The 18,683-nt window shown below is 43.0% G+C and overlaps 1 protein-coding gene across 4 annotated transcripts in view; it reads right to left on the bottom strand.

Moving 5' to 3' along the window:
- SYTL3 (synaptotagmin like 3) overlaps window positions 1-18,683 on the bottom strand; it is a gene marked incomplete at both ends in the record, with an annotated part of 76,408 nt that overhangs the window by 49,131 nt on the left and 8,594 nt on the right. For all 4 annotated transcript variants that reach the window (XM_079716796.1, XM_079716798.1, XM_079716799.1 and 1 more), the window contains one exon: window positions 13,255-13,319. In XM_079716796.1, the coding sequence (XP_079572922.1) occupies window positions 13,255-13,319 (65 nt within the window). The remainder of the gene's footprint in view (window positions 1-13,254; window positions 13,320-18,683) is intronic.

The raw sequence follows: 18,683 nt of genomic DNA, 5'->3' as shown, positions 1-18,683 counted from the left end.
AAAATCTCAGATAAACAATCTAACGCTACACCTAAAGGAACTAAAGAAAGAAGAACAAACAAAACCCAAAGGAAAGAAGCCGAAGGAAAGAAATCATAAAGGTCAGAGCAGAAATAAATGAAATAGAAACAAAGAAAACAATAGCAAAAATCAACAAAACTAAAAGCTGGTTCTTTGAGAGGATAAACAATTTGAAAAACCATTAGCCAGACTCATCAAGAAAAAGAGGGAGAGGACTCAAATCAATAGAATTAGAAATGAAAAAGGAGAAGTTACAACAGACACCACAGAAATACAAAACATCCTAAGACACTACTACAAGCAACTCTATGCCAATAAAATGGACAACCTGGAAGAAATGGACAAATTCTTAGAAAGGTATAACCTTCCAAGACTGAATCAGGAAGAAATAGAAAATATGAACAGACCAATCACAAGTAATGAAACTGAAACTGTGATTAAAAATCTTCCAACAAACAAAAGTCCAGTACCAGATGGTTTCACAGGTCAACTCTATCAAACATTTAGAGAAGAGTTAACACTCATACTTCTCAAACTCTTCCAAAAAACTGTAAAGGAACACTCCCAAACTCATTCTATGAGGCCACCATCACCCTGATACAAAAACCAGACAAAGATACTACAAAAAAAGAAAATTACAGATTAATATCACTGATGAATACAGATGCAAAACCCTTCAACAAAATACTAGCAAACAGAATCCAACAACACATTAAAAGGATCATACACCATGATCAAGTGGGGTTTATCCCTGGGATACAAGGATTCTTCAATATATGCAAATCAATCAATGTGATACACCATATTAACAAATTGAATAAAAACCATATGATCATCTCAACAGATGCAGAAAAAGCTTTTGACAAAATTCAACACCCATTTATGATAAAAACTCTCCAGAAAGTGGGCACAGAGGGAACCTACCTCAACATAATAAAGGCCATATATGACAAACCCACAGCAAACATCATTCTCAATGGTGAAAAACTGAAAGCATTTCCCCTAAGATCAGGAAAAAGACAAGGATGTCCACTTTCACCACTATTATTCAACATAGTTTTGGAAGTTCTAGCCACAGCAGTCAGAGAAGAAATAAAAGGGATACAAATTGGAAAAGAAGAAGTAAAACTGTCACTCTTTGCAGATGACATGATACTATACATAGAGAATCCTAAAGATGCCACCAGAAAACTACTAGAGCTAATCAATGAATTTGGTAAAGTTGCAGGATACAAAATCAATGCACAGAAATCTCTTGCATTCCTATACACTAATGATGAAAAATCTGAAAGAGAAATTAAGGAAACACTCCCATTTACTATTGCAGCAAAAAGAATAAAATACCTAGGAATAAACCTTCCTAGGGAGACAAAAGACCTGTATGCAGAAAACTATACGACACTGATGAAAGAAATTAAAGATGATACCAAAAGATGGAGAGATAAACCATGTTCTTGGATTGGAAGAATCAATATTGTGAAAATGACTATACTACCCAAAGCAATCTACAGATTCAATGCAATCCCTATCAAATTACCAATGGCATTTTTTACAGAACTGGAACAAAAAATCTTAAAATTTGTATGGAGACACAAAAGACCCTGAATAGCCAAAGCAGTCTTGAGGGAAAAAAACGGAGCTGGAGGAATCAGACTCCTTGACTTCACACTATACTACAAAGCTACAGTAATCAAGACAATATGGTACTGGCACAAAAACAGAAACATAGATCAATGGAAGAAGATAGAAAGCCCAGAGATAAACCCACGCACCTATGGTCAACTAATCTATGACAAAGGAGGCAAGGATATACAATGGAGAAAAGACAGTCTCTTCAATAAGTGGTGCTGGGAAAACTGGACAGCTTCATGTAAAGGAATGAAATTAGAACACTCCCTAACACCATACACAAAAGTAAACTCAAAATGGATTAAAGACCTAAATGTAAGACCAGACACTATAAAACTCTTAGAGGAAAACATAGGAAGAACACTCTTTGACATAAATCACAGCAAGATCTTTTTTGATCCACCTCCTAGAGGAATGGAAATAAAAATGAAAATAAACAAATGGGACCTAATGAAACTTAACAGCTTTTGCACAGCAAAGGAAACCATAAACAAGACGAAAAGACAACCCTCAGAATGGGAGACAATATTTGCAAATGAATCAATGGACAAAGGATTAATCTCCAAAATATATAAACAGCTCACGCAGCTCAATATTATGAAAACAAATAACCCAATCCAAAACTGGGCAGAATATCTAAACAGACATTTCTCCAAAGAAGACATACAGATGGCCAAGAAGCACATGATAAGCTGCTCAACATCACTAATTATTAGAGAAATGCAAATCAAAACTACAAGGAGGTATCACCTCACACCAGTTAGAATGGGCTTCATCAGAAAACCTACAAACAACAAATGCTAGACAGGGTGTGGAGAAAAGGGAAACCCCTTGCACTGTTGGAGGGAATGTAAATTGATACAGCCACTATGGAGAACAGTATGGAGGTTCCTTAAAAAACTAAAAATAGAATTACCATATGACCCAGCAATCCCACTACTGGGCATATACCCAGAGAAAACCATAATTCAAAAAGACACACACACCCCAATGTTCACTGCAGCACTATTTACAATAGCCAGGTCATGGAAGCAACCTAAATGCCCATCGACGGACAAATGGATAAAGAAGATGTGGTACATATATACAATGGAATATTACTCAGCCATAAAGAGGAATGAAATTGGGTCATTTGTTGAGACGTGGATGGATCTAGAGACTGTCATACAGAGTGAAGTAAGTCAGAAAGAGAAAAACAAATATCGTATATTAACGCATATATGTGAAACCTAGAAAAATGGTACAGAGAAACCGGTTTGCAGGGCAGAAATTGAGACACAGATGTAGAGAACAAACGTATGGACACCAAGGGGGTAAAGCCACGGTGGGGGGGTGGTGTGATGAATTGGGCGACTGGGATTGACATGTATACACTGATGTGTATAAAACTGATGACTAATTAAGAACCTGCTGTATAAAAAAATAAATTAAAAAAACTGTTGTCTATCAGCTTCAGAATAAAGACTAAATACCTAAAAAATAAAATAAAATAAAATAAAATGATTTCTTGTTTAAGTATATGTGTGTCTGGTCTTTTAAAAAATGTATTCATATAAATAGTTTACTATCCAATTGTCAAGATACTCCCTGGAAACTACCCTAGTCAGTATTTTAGTCTAAACATGTAAACATATGAATCCTGAATTCAGAAATCATATTCAACTATTTCACCTTGGTTTCCCATTCTGTTCATTTAAATAGGAAAAGTGATGATGGAGAGCAAGTTGGTTTTGACAGTTCAGTACCAAAGACGTGGGCTGCCTAGATGGTCTCGTTATCAAGGGGTAGTGGACAGAGCATGGGGGATAGCGGGAGAGACAGAGAAATGGTCCTGGTAGGAGCACTGGGGCTCCGCAGGCAGCAGGGAAGCCCTAGTCTCCTGGCGAATATTTGAGATACAAAAAGTATATATCTGGGGTGAATCGATAGTTTCAAAGAAACTTGGACAGTCTAAACAATTCAATTTTTTTTTTTTTTTGCGGTATGCGGGCCTCTCACTGTTGTGGCCTCTCCCGTTGCGGAGCACAGGCTCTGGACGCGCAGGCTCAGCGGCCATGGCTCACGGGCCCAGCTGCTCCGCGGCATGTGGGATCCTCCCGGACCGGGGCACGAACCCGTGTCCCCTGCATCGGCAGGTGGACTCTCAACCACTGCACCACCAGGGAAGCCCAACAACTCCATTTTTGAGTTGCTGCTATGGACAAACTCAAAGGCATCGTGCAACCAAAGACAACCAAACTCAAGAGCCTGCCTCCAGAAGATTATCACCTAGAAACACTGGTTGAAAACAAAGTTCGAAGGTCAAGGTCTTACTTCACTGCATTAACCATAATCTGACTTGATAGTTTCCGTTCTAACCAGTTTAAATGGTCCAGTCTAAACATCTGTCAGGGACGTGACAAGCAATCCAATCATCTGGGAAAATCACTTCTTCTGAAAATCATTTCACCACACTCTTTTCTGGGTACCTATTTTGTCTTTTCCTCCTAAAGAGAGTAGTGAGAAGAAAATATTCAACCGAGTAAGATGCCACATTTTCTTTAAAATAAGACAAAAGCATATGCAAAATTTTATACCTGGAAATAAACATGATTTCATAAAGACACCCTCTCATGCAAGTAAGCACTAGGCACTGCATTTGTAACTTACAGAAAGCTTGCCTGAATCATTTTTGTAGAATCCTCTAAATTGCGGAGGAGGGGCTTTTCTGAGCCAATAAGTAGAGAGGCGATAAAGGCAGGGCCTTGTGACAGAGTCACTACATACATACTGGTACCCACTTCTTTTTTTTTTTCTGTGGTATGTGGGCCTCTCACTGTCGTGGCATCTCCCGTTGCGGAGCACAGGCTCCGGACGCGCAGGCTCAGCGGCCATGGCTCACGGGTCCAGCCGCTCCGCGGCACGTGGGATCCTCCCAGACCGGGGCACGAACCCGTGTCCCCTGCATCGGCAGGCGGACTCTCAACCACTGCGCCACCAGGGAAGCCCCCCACTTCTTTTAATTCACAAACCTGAGTGTTTCAGGCACACACAGCCAGCCAGATGCTGTCATGATGGCCCTGCAATCAGATGGACTACATCCAAGAATAAAACTGAAAAGTCACACCAAGAACTGAATCACATTCACCACTGAGAAGGGGAGAGAAAAGTTATTTCCCTTCGTAATTATTAGGCATAGTATCATCCTGGTTAGTTATATAGTAGGTCCCCAAGACCATTAACAGAGGCTCTGTCTAAAGTGAAGCCTTCCTACATGATTTCCCCAATTATCGACAATAGAGCAAAAACCACAATATATTGTTTATACATCACATTTGATCATTTTGAAACTTGAAAAGTACTAGTATTAAAAGTATTAATGCCATGACCTTTCTGCTTTTAAACTCAACTATCAAGTCATAAAATGTCAGGGTTGTAAAAATATTTTTTTTAAAGAATAAAGTAAAAACATGTACCTGTACAGCAAGGAGCCAGAAGAGGGTACTATCTTTATATGCTTAGCAGATGCCAAAAGAGTAAGTAAAGATGGGTTTTAGTTTGTTTTCTAGTTATTAGTGATCTAGAAAAGTTCCATCACAATTGTTCATTAAATTTGCCACTTTACCAGCGCCTCTCAAACTTAAAGTGCATAAGAAGAATTACCTGGGGACTTTTAAATATAATCGGGCCCTGTGTCCACAGGGTCTACATCTGTATTCAACCAACCTCAGTGGAAAACTTTCAGAAAATTCCAGAAAGTTCCAAAAAGCAAAACTTGAATTTGTGGCACACTGGAAACTACTTACATAGTATTTATATTGTATTTACAACTATTTACATAATAGTTACATTGTATTAGGTATTATAAGGAATCTAAAGATGATTTAAAGTATATGGGAGGATGTGGACAGGTTATATAAAAATACTACACCATTGCATATAAGGGACTTGAGCATCCTCAGATTTTGGTACCCAAGGGGTACTGGACCCAAACCACGTGGATATCAAGGGATGTCTGTACATACTCTTGGGTCCCACCTGGTCCCACTGAATCAGGAACTTTGAATTTAACATGAAAGAGCCCTCAGCTGATCCTGGAGCAGGGGCCTCAGAAGCAGCAGTAAAACCCTCTGCAGGGAGATTCCAAATGCCTGAGAGTGGAGGGGGAGGTAACAGTACCAGAAGGGCAGGGAGCTGCCTAAAGACGCCCTGGATGCCCTTGAAAATCTGTGTATTTTGATCACTCTGATACACCACAGACGAAATGCAACTATGGTATATAAGGAATTAAGAAAACAAAACTAAATATTAAATTACAAGATCTTAGAGGGGAAAAAAAGCCAGTCTATAATCAGAAAAAAAAATTTTTAAGGAAAGCAAAATATTTAAAAACTTTTCATCTCATCTCCCTGCAAAAATGGAGAACGGGGGCTAATTTTTTGGTTTTGAATCTTTTTTTTTTTTTTTGCGGTACGCGGGCCTCTCACTGTTGTGGCCTCTCCCGTTGCGGAGCACAGGCTCCGGACACGCAGGCTCAGCGGCCATGGCTCACGGGCCCAGCCGCTCCGCGGCATGTGGGATCTTCCCAGACCGGGGCACGAACCCGCGTCCCCTGAATCAGCAGGCGGACTCTCAACCACTGCGCCACCTGGGAAGCCCTTTAAATCTTTTTAATGGTTGGAAAATTAGCAAAACAAACTACCACAATTAATACCTATTCTTCTTCATTGGATTATTACTTACACCTTATCTATTTTCGAGGGAAATCTGGGGAGCATTTATCTTAAATGGCACATATCCAATAGGACCATTAAAAGAGATAAGTAGAAGCATAAAAGAAGGAAATTGGGTGACAGAGGGCATACTGATTCCTGGAATTACTTCAACTGGACATTAAATTTAGCTGCAGGTTGCTGGATGCCAAAAAGGAAAAGAACTCGTTTTCGTTCTTAGGTGCCTAGTCGGTGCCACCACTGGCAATGGGTACTACTATGTATAGCAACACCTTTTATCTCCAAACAGCTCTATCCTTGCTTCATTCATTCACTTACTCATTTGCTCACAGCTCACACCCTCAAAGAATTCAAAATCTGGGTGTGTCTTCCATGTGGTCAACCCCGCCACCGCGCCAGGGCTCAGGGCTGGAGTACAAGATGAGCAGTGCCCTGAAGCTGTGCAAATCAATGGCCCTGGGTTACAAACCAATGGGGAAGGGACTGATTATGGAACAAATTGTACTGAGAAAACTGATGCTTGGGAGAATAAAGTAAAATTAGATCCGGCCTCCTGATGCATTGTGAAGAGCTGAACGTACATAAAACATAGAAATTAGAAGTAAATATGGATATCCAACCGATGGCAGGATAAGGAAGGAGTCTTTAAGCATAAAAGAAAGAAATTAGGGCTTCCCTGGTGGCACAGTGGTTGAGAATCTGCCTGCTAAGGCAGGGCACACGGGTTCGAGCCCTGGTCTGGGAGGATCCCACATGGCACGGAGCAGCTGGGCCTGTGAGCCAGAACTACTGAGCCTGCGCGTCTGGAGCCTGTGCTCCGCAACAAGAGAGGCCGCCATAGTGAGAGGCCCGCACACCACGATGAAGAGTGTCCCCTGCTTGCCACAACTAGAGAAAGCTCTCGCACAGAAACGAAGACGCAACACAGCAAAAATAAATTAATAATAAAAAAAGAAATTATACAGGAAAACGTAGATGTGACTATCAACAAGGAAAAAAAAATCTCTGTCAGAAAACATAAAGATACATATTCAACTTACAAGACCAAAGAGGGCAAACACCCTTAATATGAAGAACATCTACAGAATGTCAAAAAGGTGGAAAATATTCAACCCCATTAGTCATTACAAGAATTTAAAGTAAACAGCAAGCAACTATTTTGGATGACAAATGTGGTTTTACCAGATGACAAAGTTGCTGTTGTTTATTTTTAAGGATAGTTTCTACTGGTGAGAAGAAGGGTGCACCCTCCCTGGAGGCAATGCTCCAAACCTTTCATCTTGTCCTTCTGCTTCTGGAAATAGTCAGAGACATGACAAGGATTTATCTACCAGCGTGTTCACTGCACTTTTTGTTTATTATTTTAATAATATTATAAGCTCCCAAAAATGTAACAACAAAACTTGAAATTCCCTAACTTTACAATGATAGCAATTTGGTTAAATAAATGCTGTCACATTCCAATGATGGAATGAGATGCAGTCACCAGAAATCATAGTAAATGACATTTAAGGATATGAAAAAAATGTTCTTTGTAAATTATTAGGTGAAGAAATATCAGTATAAAAGTCTATATACCATTTGATCCCAATTTTGTAAACACATTAGCTCAACTCATGAAATTGCCTCTATTCAATTTTTTTTTAAACCTAAAAACATCAATTCCTTATGACTTAGTCTAAATGCTTTTTTAAATGTGTGTGTAGATAGTTATCCATATACATATATGGATACATATATTCACCAAATAACAGAAATGACATGCACCAACTATAAACAGTTCTCAGGGTGAAGTCACCATATTTTTAACATGGTTATGCTTTTCTTCATTTTTCTTTTAAATGAATGTATATTAGGTTTACATTCAGAACAAAATCACAAATATAACTTGAAATCACGTTCAAGAAGACAGGGTGTAACGGGGGCCAGAGTGTGGTGAGGGGGCTGCTCTCGGACCCGAACCTGCCACAGTCGGGTGAATGAGCGCACATTTCCCCGACGGGAGTCTGGCAAAACACGTCAAGCCTCTCAAGTGTTCACACGTCTGACCAGTCACTCTCCTTCTAAGAATCTGTCCAAAGGAAATGAACAGAGGTGCCAAGATACCTGTACAGGCTGTTCATTGCAGATCTATAATATGATAATCTGAATACAGTGACACACTCACAGACAAGAGGGAACAATAGATGGTAGTACATCCATCTGATATGTTATGTAGTCGTGAATGTATGTTGGAAGGTCTTAATGGCATGAGGACATGTTTATGCTAAGCTGAATTTTAAAAGCAAGACAAAAACCTATATATACTCTGACCACAAACACACTTTAAAAATTGCTAAGTCTGGGGACTTCCTTGGTGGCGCAGTGGTTAAGAATCTGCCTGCCAACGCAGGGAACACGGGTTCGATCCCTGGTCTGGGAAGATCCCACGTGCCGCAGAGCAACTAAGCCCGTGCACCACAACTACTGAGCCTGCGCTCTAGAGCCCACAACTCACAACTACTGAGCCCTCGTGCGACAACTACTGAAGCCCGTGCACCTAGAGCCCGTGCTCTGCAACAAGAGAAGCCACACACCGCAACAAAGAGTAGCCCCCACTCACCACAGCTACAGAAAGCCCGTGCGCAGCAATGAAGAACCAACACAGCCAAAAGTAAATTAATTTTTTTAAAAAATTGCTAAGTCTGTATGTGCACCCACATGCACAGGATCACCTAGAAATAAGGCCAGGAGAGTGTGTGCATGTGTGTGGTGCACATGTGTGCAATTAACAGTGGGTTTTTTGTTTTTTGGGTTTTTTTGTCTGTGCGCATGACGTGTGGGATCTTAGTTCCCCCACCAGGGATCAAACCCACGTCCCCTGAAGTGGAAGCACGGAGTTTTAACTACTGGACCTCCAGGGAGGTCCCTAACTAACAGTAGTTTTAACCAGCGGTGGGATTTTTATTGCCTTCTGTCTGTTGTCCTGCATTTCCCAAATATTCTGCAATGAATAGGCATTACTTCTATAATCAGAAAATAACTTATTTTAAAAGAGAAAAGATATCTCCCCCCTCACAGAGGATGGACTGTGGGGAAGCAAGTGGAGTCACGGACATGAGCTAGGGGCTGCAGCACTGGAAGCGGGAATGCAGGGCCAGAGGAAGATTCAAGAGATGGGGGCAGGAGAAATGGCAGTATTTGCTGACTGACCGGATATGGGGTGGGGAGGAAGAGAGGAATGAAGAAGGATTCTGAGGTCCCAGGCTTGGGACAGGGAATACAGGATGTGGTAGCCAGCCTCCTCAAGGGCCCCAGTGAGTCCTCCCCCCTCCTGATATCCACACCCTGTGTAGTCCCTACCGCCCTGAATAGAGCTGACCTATAGGATACAGCAGAAGTGACAGGGTGTGACTTCTGATGCTAGGCCATAAAGATATAGATGGAGACAGAAAATAGAAAGTAGGATCGTGGTTACAAGGGGCTTTGCAAGGGGAGACCGTGGGATGATAAATTCTGAGGATGGACAGTAGTGATGGTTGCAGAACAAGTGCATGTACTTAACGCCATTGAACTGTATAGTGAAAAACGGTTAAAAGAGTAAATTTCATATCATGTATAAATTTCACTACAATAAAAAAATTTTTTTAATATGAAGATGGATCGCAGAGCTCTGCCTTGGTCTGTCTTGGGTCACTTGCCCTGGGGGAAGCCAGTCGCCATGTCGTGAGGGCCCTCAAACTGCCCCGTGGAGAGGTCTAGGCGTGGAGGAACCAAAGCCCCCTGCTAACAGCGGCACTAACTAGCCAGGTACGTGCATGAGCCCCCAGAAGGCAGATCCCCCAACCCCAGGCAAGCCTTCAGCTGAGGATAGAAACCATATAAAATGATGTTAATTGTTTTAACCCACGAAGTTTGGGAGGAATTTTTAACCCAGCAATAGGTAACTCATGCCTAGAAAGAGGCACAAATTTGAGCTGTCTCGTCCCCTTTCATGGTTTAAGCCACCATCTCATTTTCCTAGCTTCCACTTAGGATGCAGAAGGCTGGAAAGAGCCGTGTTCACACCATTACAACCAACACACTAGGTAATACGCAGAATCACACTTTTTCTCAAACACATCCGAGCAGGAGGTGGCAGCTGGCTGCCTAGCAGGGCCCAGCAGGGAGTGGGAATGGGAGCCGGGAGTCGGTGGGGAGGGGCCTGACCCTCCCTCTTCACCAGCACCCGCTCAGCAGCGGCCCTGGCGGTGTGTGCTGCCTGCAGTCACCATCGCTGGGCTCCCTCGCTGGGCTCCTCTTGTCGTTCCAGTCCTCCAACAATACCTGTTGAACCTATTCCCTAAACTAAATTCTGTTTCTTCAAATCTGTGTGGTTTCTGTTTTCCTACCTGGCCCTCAACTGATAGAGCACCCCAAACTCAGTTCAATCTCTTTTGGGGACAGAGATAAGTGTGGTAGAGTTCCCGCCTGTCCAGATAAAGCTGCAGCATCCTAGCCTGGACCACCTTTGCTGACTCACCTCCTCCCCACCTCCCCCGACCTGTGGTCTGGCGCACAGTCCTCCTTGTGACCCCCAACATGGCACTTTTCTTCACCTCGCCACGCCTTCCGAGCCCAACTCTACTAAAATCGGACAATGGGGAAATGAGGCACCTCAGCATTTGAGGAAGCATTGAAGAGAAGGATTTGTTTTTCTTTGGTTTGTTTTATACCTTGGGAACAGACAACAAAAATGGAAAAGGATGATTTATGCTTAGGCTGACTTCCATTCCTCTAATGTTTTTCCTCCCTGATGTTTTCACTCTGGTGGAAAGTCAGTGGACAAGAACGAGACACCCAGGAAGTCAGGCTCATCTCTTTCCTCCTCCCATTCCTATCATCACCAGGATAACCTCCTTCTTCCTCTCACTCAGAAGAGGAAGGGTGCTGGACACATGCATGTGCACACACGTATGCTGGCCTGCAAATCAATTTCCCTATCTGAAGTAATGAGACCGAAACTTACAATGTATTAAAAAAAAATTCTGGGATGTCTTCAGTGAGTTGGTTTAATAACAGAAACTTCACTCCCTACAGACTTTTTATGAACTAGGACTAGATGTGAAAACAAAAAAATGAGAATCTACCGCCTGAAGAAAACCCTAGCCTCCCAACCGAAAAGTATTTAAGAAACAAAACAATAAAATGTATAGGAAGGGGGCTTCCCTGGTGGCGCAGTGGTTGAGAGTCCGCCTGCCGATGCAGGGGACACGGGTTCGTGCCCCGGTCTGGGAGGATCCCACATGCTGCGGAGCGGCTGGGGCCGTGAGCCATGGCCGCTGAGCCTGCGCGTCCAGAGCCTGTGCTCCGCAACGGGAGAGGCCGCAACAGTGAGAGGCCCGCGTACCGCAAAAAAATTTTAAAAAATGTATAGGAAGACTCCAGACCGCCATTGCTCGCTTAGATGATGCAATGGATATAGGCTGATGGCCCCAAGGGAGCAAACACTGCTTGGAAGGTGAAAAAACTCTTAGATATCTCAGTGGTTTGTGCTGTGCTCCAAAAGGCCTCCACACATAACTATAGAGCTATAGCTATGCAGTATAGCTGGGATATGAAACGTTCATGGACTGGTAATATTTAGGGGGAAAAAAGTGTTAACATGGTTGTTTGGGAATTAGAGAGAGGACACTAGAGAAAAAAGGACTGAGAAACACAGGTCTAGATAAAAATCATACACGCTGCAATTTTTTTTTTTTGGCTTGAGCACTCCCATCAGTATTATATATTCCTCCAGATTTCTAATAAACTCAGCAGAATCATCACTTTTTCTTGAGTAAGAAGAGTCGGGAATGTAATCCAGGGGAGAATTTACTGCGGACTGAATCTCGGTGCACAGTGCTTTTATGAAAGCTGATTGTCAACACTCAGACGAATGGTTTCCTTTACGTGCCAACACACACTTTGGTTGAGGCTAAATAGCTTATTTCTCCACCTCAAACTGTTACTATTCCCCCCACACCAGAAAAAAAAAAGTGTTTCCAGCCACCCACATCCCCACTAGGTCAGTGCAGGCTCCCCTGTGTGCAGTCCCCACAGTGACACATCAGAGACGGGTGCCACCCGTGTTACCACCGTGGACAGATGGGGTGTACAGAGCATGCTGCCTCTGCTCTATTCTGATGACACGTGTGGCGCCTTCTCCTGATAAGTTATCCTCTTACCTGCACAGCTCACATGCTGTGACGTGACACTTCTGTAACCAAAGCATGACCCACTTTCTCCATGGCCTTGAGTCCCAGTTACTAATCGCACCATTATGTCAACTTTGCAAGTACTTTATAAGACATCCGGGGTACACAAACCAAATACACACCTCCACTCACAGAATCACATGTGCTCACTCCATAGTCACCAATATCTGCTAAATTCTAACGCAATTCACTCACTGTGGTCTTCAGTTATTCATTCAATCATTTTGAGCAAGGTTTGGGGCTGTAAGGGGCTAATAAGATTTTAAAAGCACCGTTTCTGCTTGTGGAGAGAAAGAGAAGGGCACAAATCATGATATAATATGAGGCATTTCAGCAAGGATGGAAGAGACGTATTTACAAACCGGTGTTTCGGAAGAGGGAGACATCACCCCCAGAAGCAGAAGTCAGGGAAACTTCATGGAAACCAGGTGGATTTCAGCAGGGTTAGGGTTGGGCTAAGTGCGGGGACAGAGGGAACCCCACAAGCGAAGGTGGTAAAACCGCATGAGCTCAGGGGCAGAGGCAGGAAAGTTCAGACAGAAGGAACAGGAGGGCTGACGGACAGGAGCCCACACACCACGCCTTGGTAAGTTCTTCATATCCAACATCTTAATACCAAATGTTTTTAAACTGGGGATATGTCATTTTACTTTAGTAAACGTTTTGAGAGCATTTACCTTCCGTTGGAAATTTCTTGGCTCGTTCCTCAAAGAACCATTCTCCAGTTTTTATTTTCACGTTTCTGAAAAGCAAGCAGAAAGGAAGCCTCAGAGGGAGATGTGGGTGGTGCCGTATTTGGCTCATACAAGGCGGGGAGATATCATCAAAACATCAGTCTGGCAAAGGACCTCAGAGTTCAAATTTCTGGCCCAAGTCCCTAATTATACAGATTTCCCATAGAGATTAAGTGATCTGACTAGAAAGCAGCAAAGCTGCAAATCTGAAAAAGAATATATATAAGAATACATTATAGGGCTTCCCTGGTGGCGCAGTGGTTGACAGTCCACCTGCCAATGCAGGGGACACGGGTTCGTGTCCCGGTCCGGGAAGATCCCACATGCCGCAGAGCAGCTGGGCCCGTGAGCCATGGCCGCTGAGCCTGCGCGTCCGGAGCCTGTGCTCCGCAACGGGAGAGGCCAAGCAGTGAGAGGCCTGCGTACCGCAAAAAAAAAAAAAAAAATTATACATATATATATAAACCGAATCACTTTGCTGTACACCTGAAATGAATACAACATTGTAAATCAACTATACTTCAATAAAAAATAAAAATAAGTAAAATAAAAAGAAAGATAAAATTTTTTTAAAAGCAGCAAAGCTGGAGTTTCTACTGGGGTACGTTTTACCCTGCATGTCAATGTAACATAACACAATAAATATACAAGGAGAAACAAAGTTGCCATCAAAATGATCAATTTATCATGTTTATGGTGGGGAGCAATGGCTTGAAGGCAAATCAACAAAGACATTCAGTGCTATTTAGCTAAGAAAGAGACCACCCGTAGTCAGGTTAGGCTGAGTGAGTTTGAACAAACTACAACATCTGCCAAGAGCCAACAGAGCAGATTCACCTGAGAAGTCTCCTGGGAGCATCTGCAATCTGGGATATGGGATCCAAAGGCCTCGCTGGAGACTTGGGGACCACTTGAGAGGCAGGGGACATGACCTCTCGTTGGGAAGCCTGTCTGACAGCGACTCCCTGGGCATCTCTACATCCCCTCCCATCCTACTCACAGGCATAGCAGCACGGGAGCACTTTGTACGGTCACCGGTTGAAACTGAAGTCCCAAAGCCTGTTTTACTCTTGATAGTTTCCAAGTTTCCAAATTTCTAAAGAAAACCACCCTCAACCTCAAAGACCCTCAGAAAGGTAGAATTGTCAATAGCCTTTCAGGACATAAAAAGTTAAACACACAGATACTATACATTATTCACACCATTAAAATAATGTGCCGTAAAACTTGTCAATTCCTAGGTCATGTAAATTTAAGAAAAATGAAAACTTCAGTCAAATTCTCTTCTATAAGTACTTCCTGAAATACATTCTCCATTAGGTTCTTTCAGGCTACACATGATCTCAAATGGATTTTTAGTTAATGCTTACAAATGCAGTAAATTCACAAATATATTGCAATCTACATTTTTTTTTTTTTTTTTTTTTTAAGTATCCTACCTTTCTCTCTGGAGCTTTAGTAGTTGTCAGAAGACATCAACCAACTCTCTCCCCTTCATCTTGTTAAGAACTACTATATTCTCTGATTAGTATGCAAATGATTATTCCCAATGCTTAGTGACCAGAACAAGGAAAACATACGCAGAGCATTTATGAATTTTGGCAACAGAATTTTGATAATCAGTCACAATCATTCGGAGCCAAAGATATATAAAACATGCAACTGTGATGTATCACTAGAAAGACGGGAAACTTTTCATCCGTAAAATCAGAAACTCAGATATCTCATCTACTAAATCAACACAAAACACGTGAAGGAGAGCTCAGCACCTCAACGGTAGTTTTCCCCTCTGGTACTTGAAGACAAGCAGAGGATCAAAACCCAGGGAAAGTTCGCAGAGATTAACGGGGGTCGGGGGGTGCATTCACGCTCCTTTGGGAAGAAAAAAAGAAATAGAGCAGTTGTGCCATACCCACAACTGCTTTTTTTTTTTTTTTTTTTTTTTTTTTTGCGGTACGTGGGCCTCTCACCGTTTCGGCCCCTCCCGCTGCGGAGCACAGGCGCCGGACGCGCAGGCTCAGCGGCCATGGCTCACGGGCCCAGCCGCTCTGCGGCATGTGGGATCTTCCCGGACCGGGGCACGAACCCGTGTCCCCTGCATCGGCAGGCGGACTCGCAACCACTGCGCCACCAGGGAAGCCCCCAACTGCTCTATTTCTGAGGACGCTTCCTCCATCCTTACACAGCGGGACAAAGTCTAAGGGGAGAATAGGAGAGGAAAACCATATGTGGAAACAAGGAGGCCTCCATCTGATAAACAAACGTCACTTGCCGGTGTTCATTTTCCTGGGGGTGGTGACCCTTCCAGCGCACCTGCTCTCTCACGCTCCCCAGCCCATTACCTGGGACCAAAAGCATTTATATATGAGACAGGTGCTGGGGGCGGGGCATGGCCTCAGCCTGGACCTGAGAGAGATCAGAACTAAGAATTCAGCGGCAAATCAAACCATGAAATTACAGTCAGCTGAGCTAGCCAGACACAGGCCACCACTGAGGAGTAATCATACCCGTAGATGCACAATCACGAAAAAGGAAGAACAGCTAAGGGGACGGAGGAGAGGAAGGTGAAAACGCCCAAATAAACCTTTTATTTTTATTACATTTTACAACATTTTATTACAAAGTCCTCTTCTAGCCCTGGTTTCAGAACCTATATGAGAAGCAGATAAAGTAGACTATTAGTATCTCCTAGGGCTAGTCATCTAAGGTTACCATCTAATCATCTAACGGAATCCCAATGGATTACTTGTGAAATTCAAGCAGGACCTTCCTTGGCAGGGACAGATTTGAACACAAACCCACAGGCCTCTCAGGCTTATCTGTGACTAAAGAATGGAAGGATAAAAGTATCACAGGCCTAAACCATACAAGTATTTCTTGCATTCGAGGCTGTTTCCTTTGAGAACTAGATTGGAGCTGGATCTCCATGAACAACTTCTGCAGAATCAGCTGTTTCATAAGCATTTATTCCCTAATGGTCTTCATAAGGGCTCCCAGTCCACACAAATCCCAAGTGTTACAAGAAGGACCATTTATGGCTGTTACTGTCTAAGACAGAGGTGAGCAGATCTTGCAGTGTCTCTGCCCTCATTAGGGCCAACACAGGGTAGCATGACTCACGGTAACCAAAGGAAACATTGATTATTTCTCCTCCCCCTCACCGATGACTCAATCAGAATTTGGCCGTGAAAGCTTCTTGGAACATTTTCTGAACCCAGCAACAGATTAATGGCTTTAAAATTTCTCCCACAGAATCATGACTTGTTCCTTTAAAACTTTTTCAATCAATTGATAAATCCATCTCAGAAAGTAAAATCCAAGGATGGTGAAGAGAGCAAGAGATCTAGAGTTCCACGTCTGACTTTCCATGAACTCTGCATGAGGATCGCTGTAACTAGAAACACCAAGCACACGGTACATCGACAGCTCTTGATAAACTGCTGGAGGTTCCAGCATCCAAGTTCATAGCCTTGAACTCTGCTAATGCTGTCATTTCATTAGCAAAAGAGAAATAACTGTTGAAAAGCACTTTGCAAATTCTAGCATGCAAAAGTTCAATAATACGATGAATGGAGGACCCTAATAGAAAGATATTCAATAGTCCGACCTCATTTCTATTGCAAGCAGTGAGCCAAAGAGGCCTGCTGGAATGCACTTTTACTTTGCATTCAAATTACTAGCATCTGCAGGTGGGTAAGCTGTCGCATCCAAAGCACATGCTTTATGCTCCAAGAAGAGTCAGCATCATGTCCCTAGAATTGCTTAATGTATTTCTACCATTCAATGAACAAGAGGTAGAAAATTTATCTGCATGCCAGGATTCTTTGAATGCCTTAAAGACACACATCTCCCAGGGAGATTTGTGCTCTAACCAGTGCCCTGATGGCAAGGAAGCCTCAAGAAAAGCCTTGGTGGCTTATCGGACAAACAAGCTGTAAAAACACCAAAAGCAGCAGCCAAATATTGTAAAACTAAGATCAACCTAATTTCTTTGTACTGGCTTGTCCAACCACTTGGTAATTCCCAACTAAAGTGGTCCTATGCACCCATACAATTGAAAAAAAAATTCTTTTTACTTCAAATAATCTTATACCTAAGGCGGTTTTCAGTTACAAAGCAAAATAATGAGGTTTTTTCCATCAACTAGCTCAGTTGATCTGATTTCAATGTTCTTATGGGAAAAAAGACTGATCATTATGATTAAATCCTAGGTAACCAGGAGTCAGAATCAAGATGAAGATAAAGAAACAATTTTAACCAAGCAGCTACCATCACTTCCTGCAAAACATGAATAACTCTACTTAACTGCAGAGAGAAGGCAGGTCCCCCGCCGCGTCATATTCAGTGCTGTATCCACAGCCACGAGCACAGCCGAGGGACACGGTGGGGCTGGTGACTACATGTGGGTTGATGAATGAATATCCCCACCCCTGCAGGGAGCACCCTGAGAACTGCAGGGATAAGGTGGGACCGACATAGGTGGAGCCCTGGTCGTACCGAGGCATGATGTGCATCACGCCCTCTAGATGTGTAGGGGCAGGGATCACAAACTCAGGCACCAAGCAGACACTCTAAACGAAGGGAGTGGCTAAGGGATGAAACGAGAGAGAGGGGTGGGCACTGTCGTGAGCTGCAGAACCCACGCCCCGTTTTAAGGCATTACAATGATAAATATTAGACACGGAGCGGGCCAACAAAACAAGGCCTGGGGGCCGTCTGCAGCCTGCTGGCCATGAGTTTGTGATTCCTGGTTTGTTACATCAGATAATTAGTCAATGAAAGAAATAATTTACTGCAGCTGGACAGAACTGCACCTGTTAAAGCCTCAAACAGAAATCGAGTTAGACGTTGTGCATCACCCTGTCTTCCCCACAGATCTAAGAAGGGACTCCACCACCACCGACAGGTCACGAGACCACAGAGACAAGGAGCGTGCACTCTGTTGGCAAACCCTGAACGTGGATGTCTGAAGACAACGCAGAGCCTTTGACAAAAGGCCACGGGCAGGAGAAACAGAGTCCTGCAGACCAGGAACGGCTACTCAAGGTGCATCACTGCGGGAACCAGGCAAAGTTTCAGAAAGCAGTTGTCTCCAAAAGCATTTAAAAACCGCCTCCATGAAAAGGAAACAAAGACATAAGGAAAAGCCAGGCTGAAGTGAAGAGACAACAGACTAGAATAAAGGAAGGTTTACAAAACGAACAATGCAAACGCAGAACAGCTGTTTTACCAACAGGAAGGAGCAGAATGGAGTCTGGAAAGTTGAGTCAGTTGTGCTGTCGCAGAACATGAGAGAAAAAGACATTCAATACTGAAGGAGAAAATAATACAAATGTAGGAGAGAGAACAAGGCCAACCTAAGTTATTCCCGA

The sequence above is a fragment of the Hyperoodon ampullatus genome (genome assembly GCF_949752795.1).
Source record: "Hyperoodon ampullatus genome assembly, chromosome: 12".
In the NCBI taxonomy this organism is placed as follows: domain Eukaryota; kingdom Metazoa; phylum Chordata; class Mammalia; order Artiodactyla; family Ziphiidae; genus Hyperoodon; species Hyperoodon ampullatus.
The sequence above is the reverse complement of the archived record's forward strand: the minus strand, read 5'-3'. Positions and strand labels throughout refer to the sequence as shown.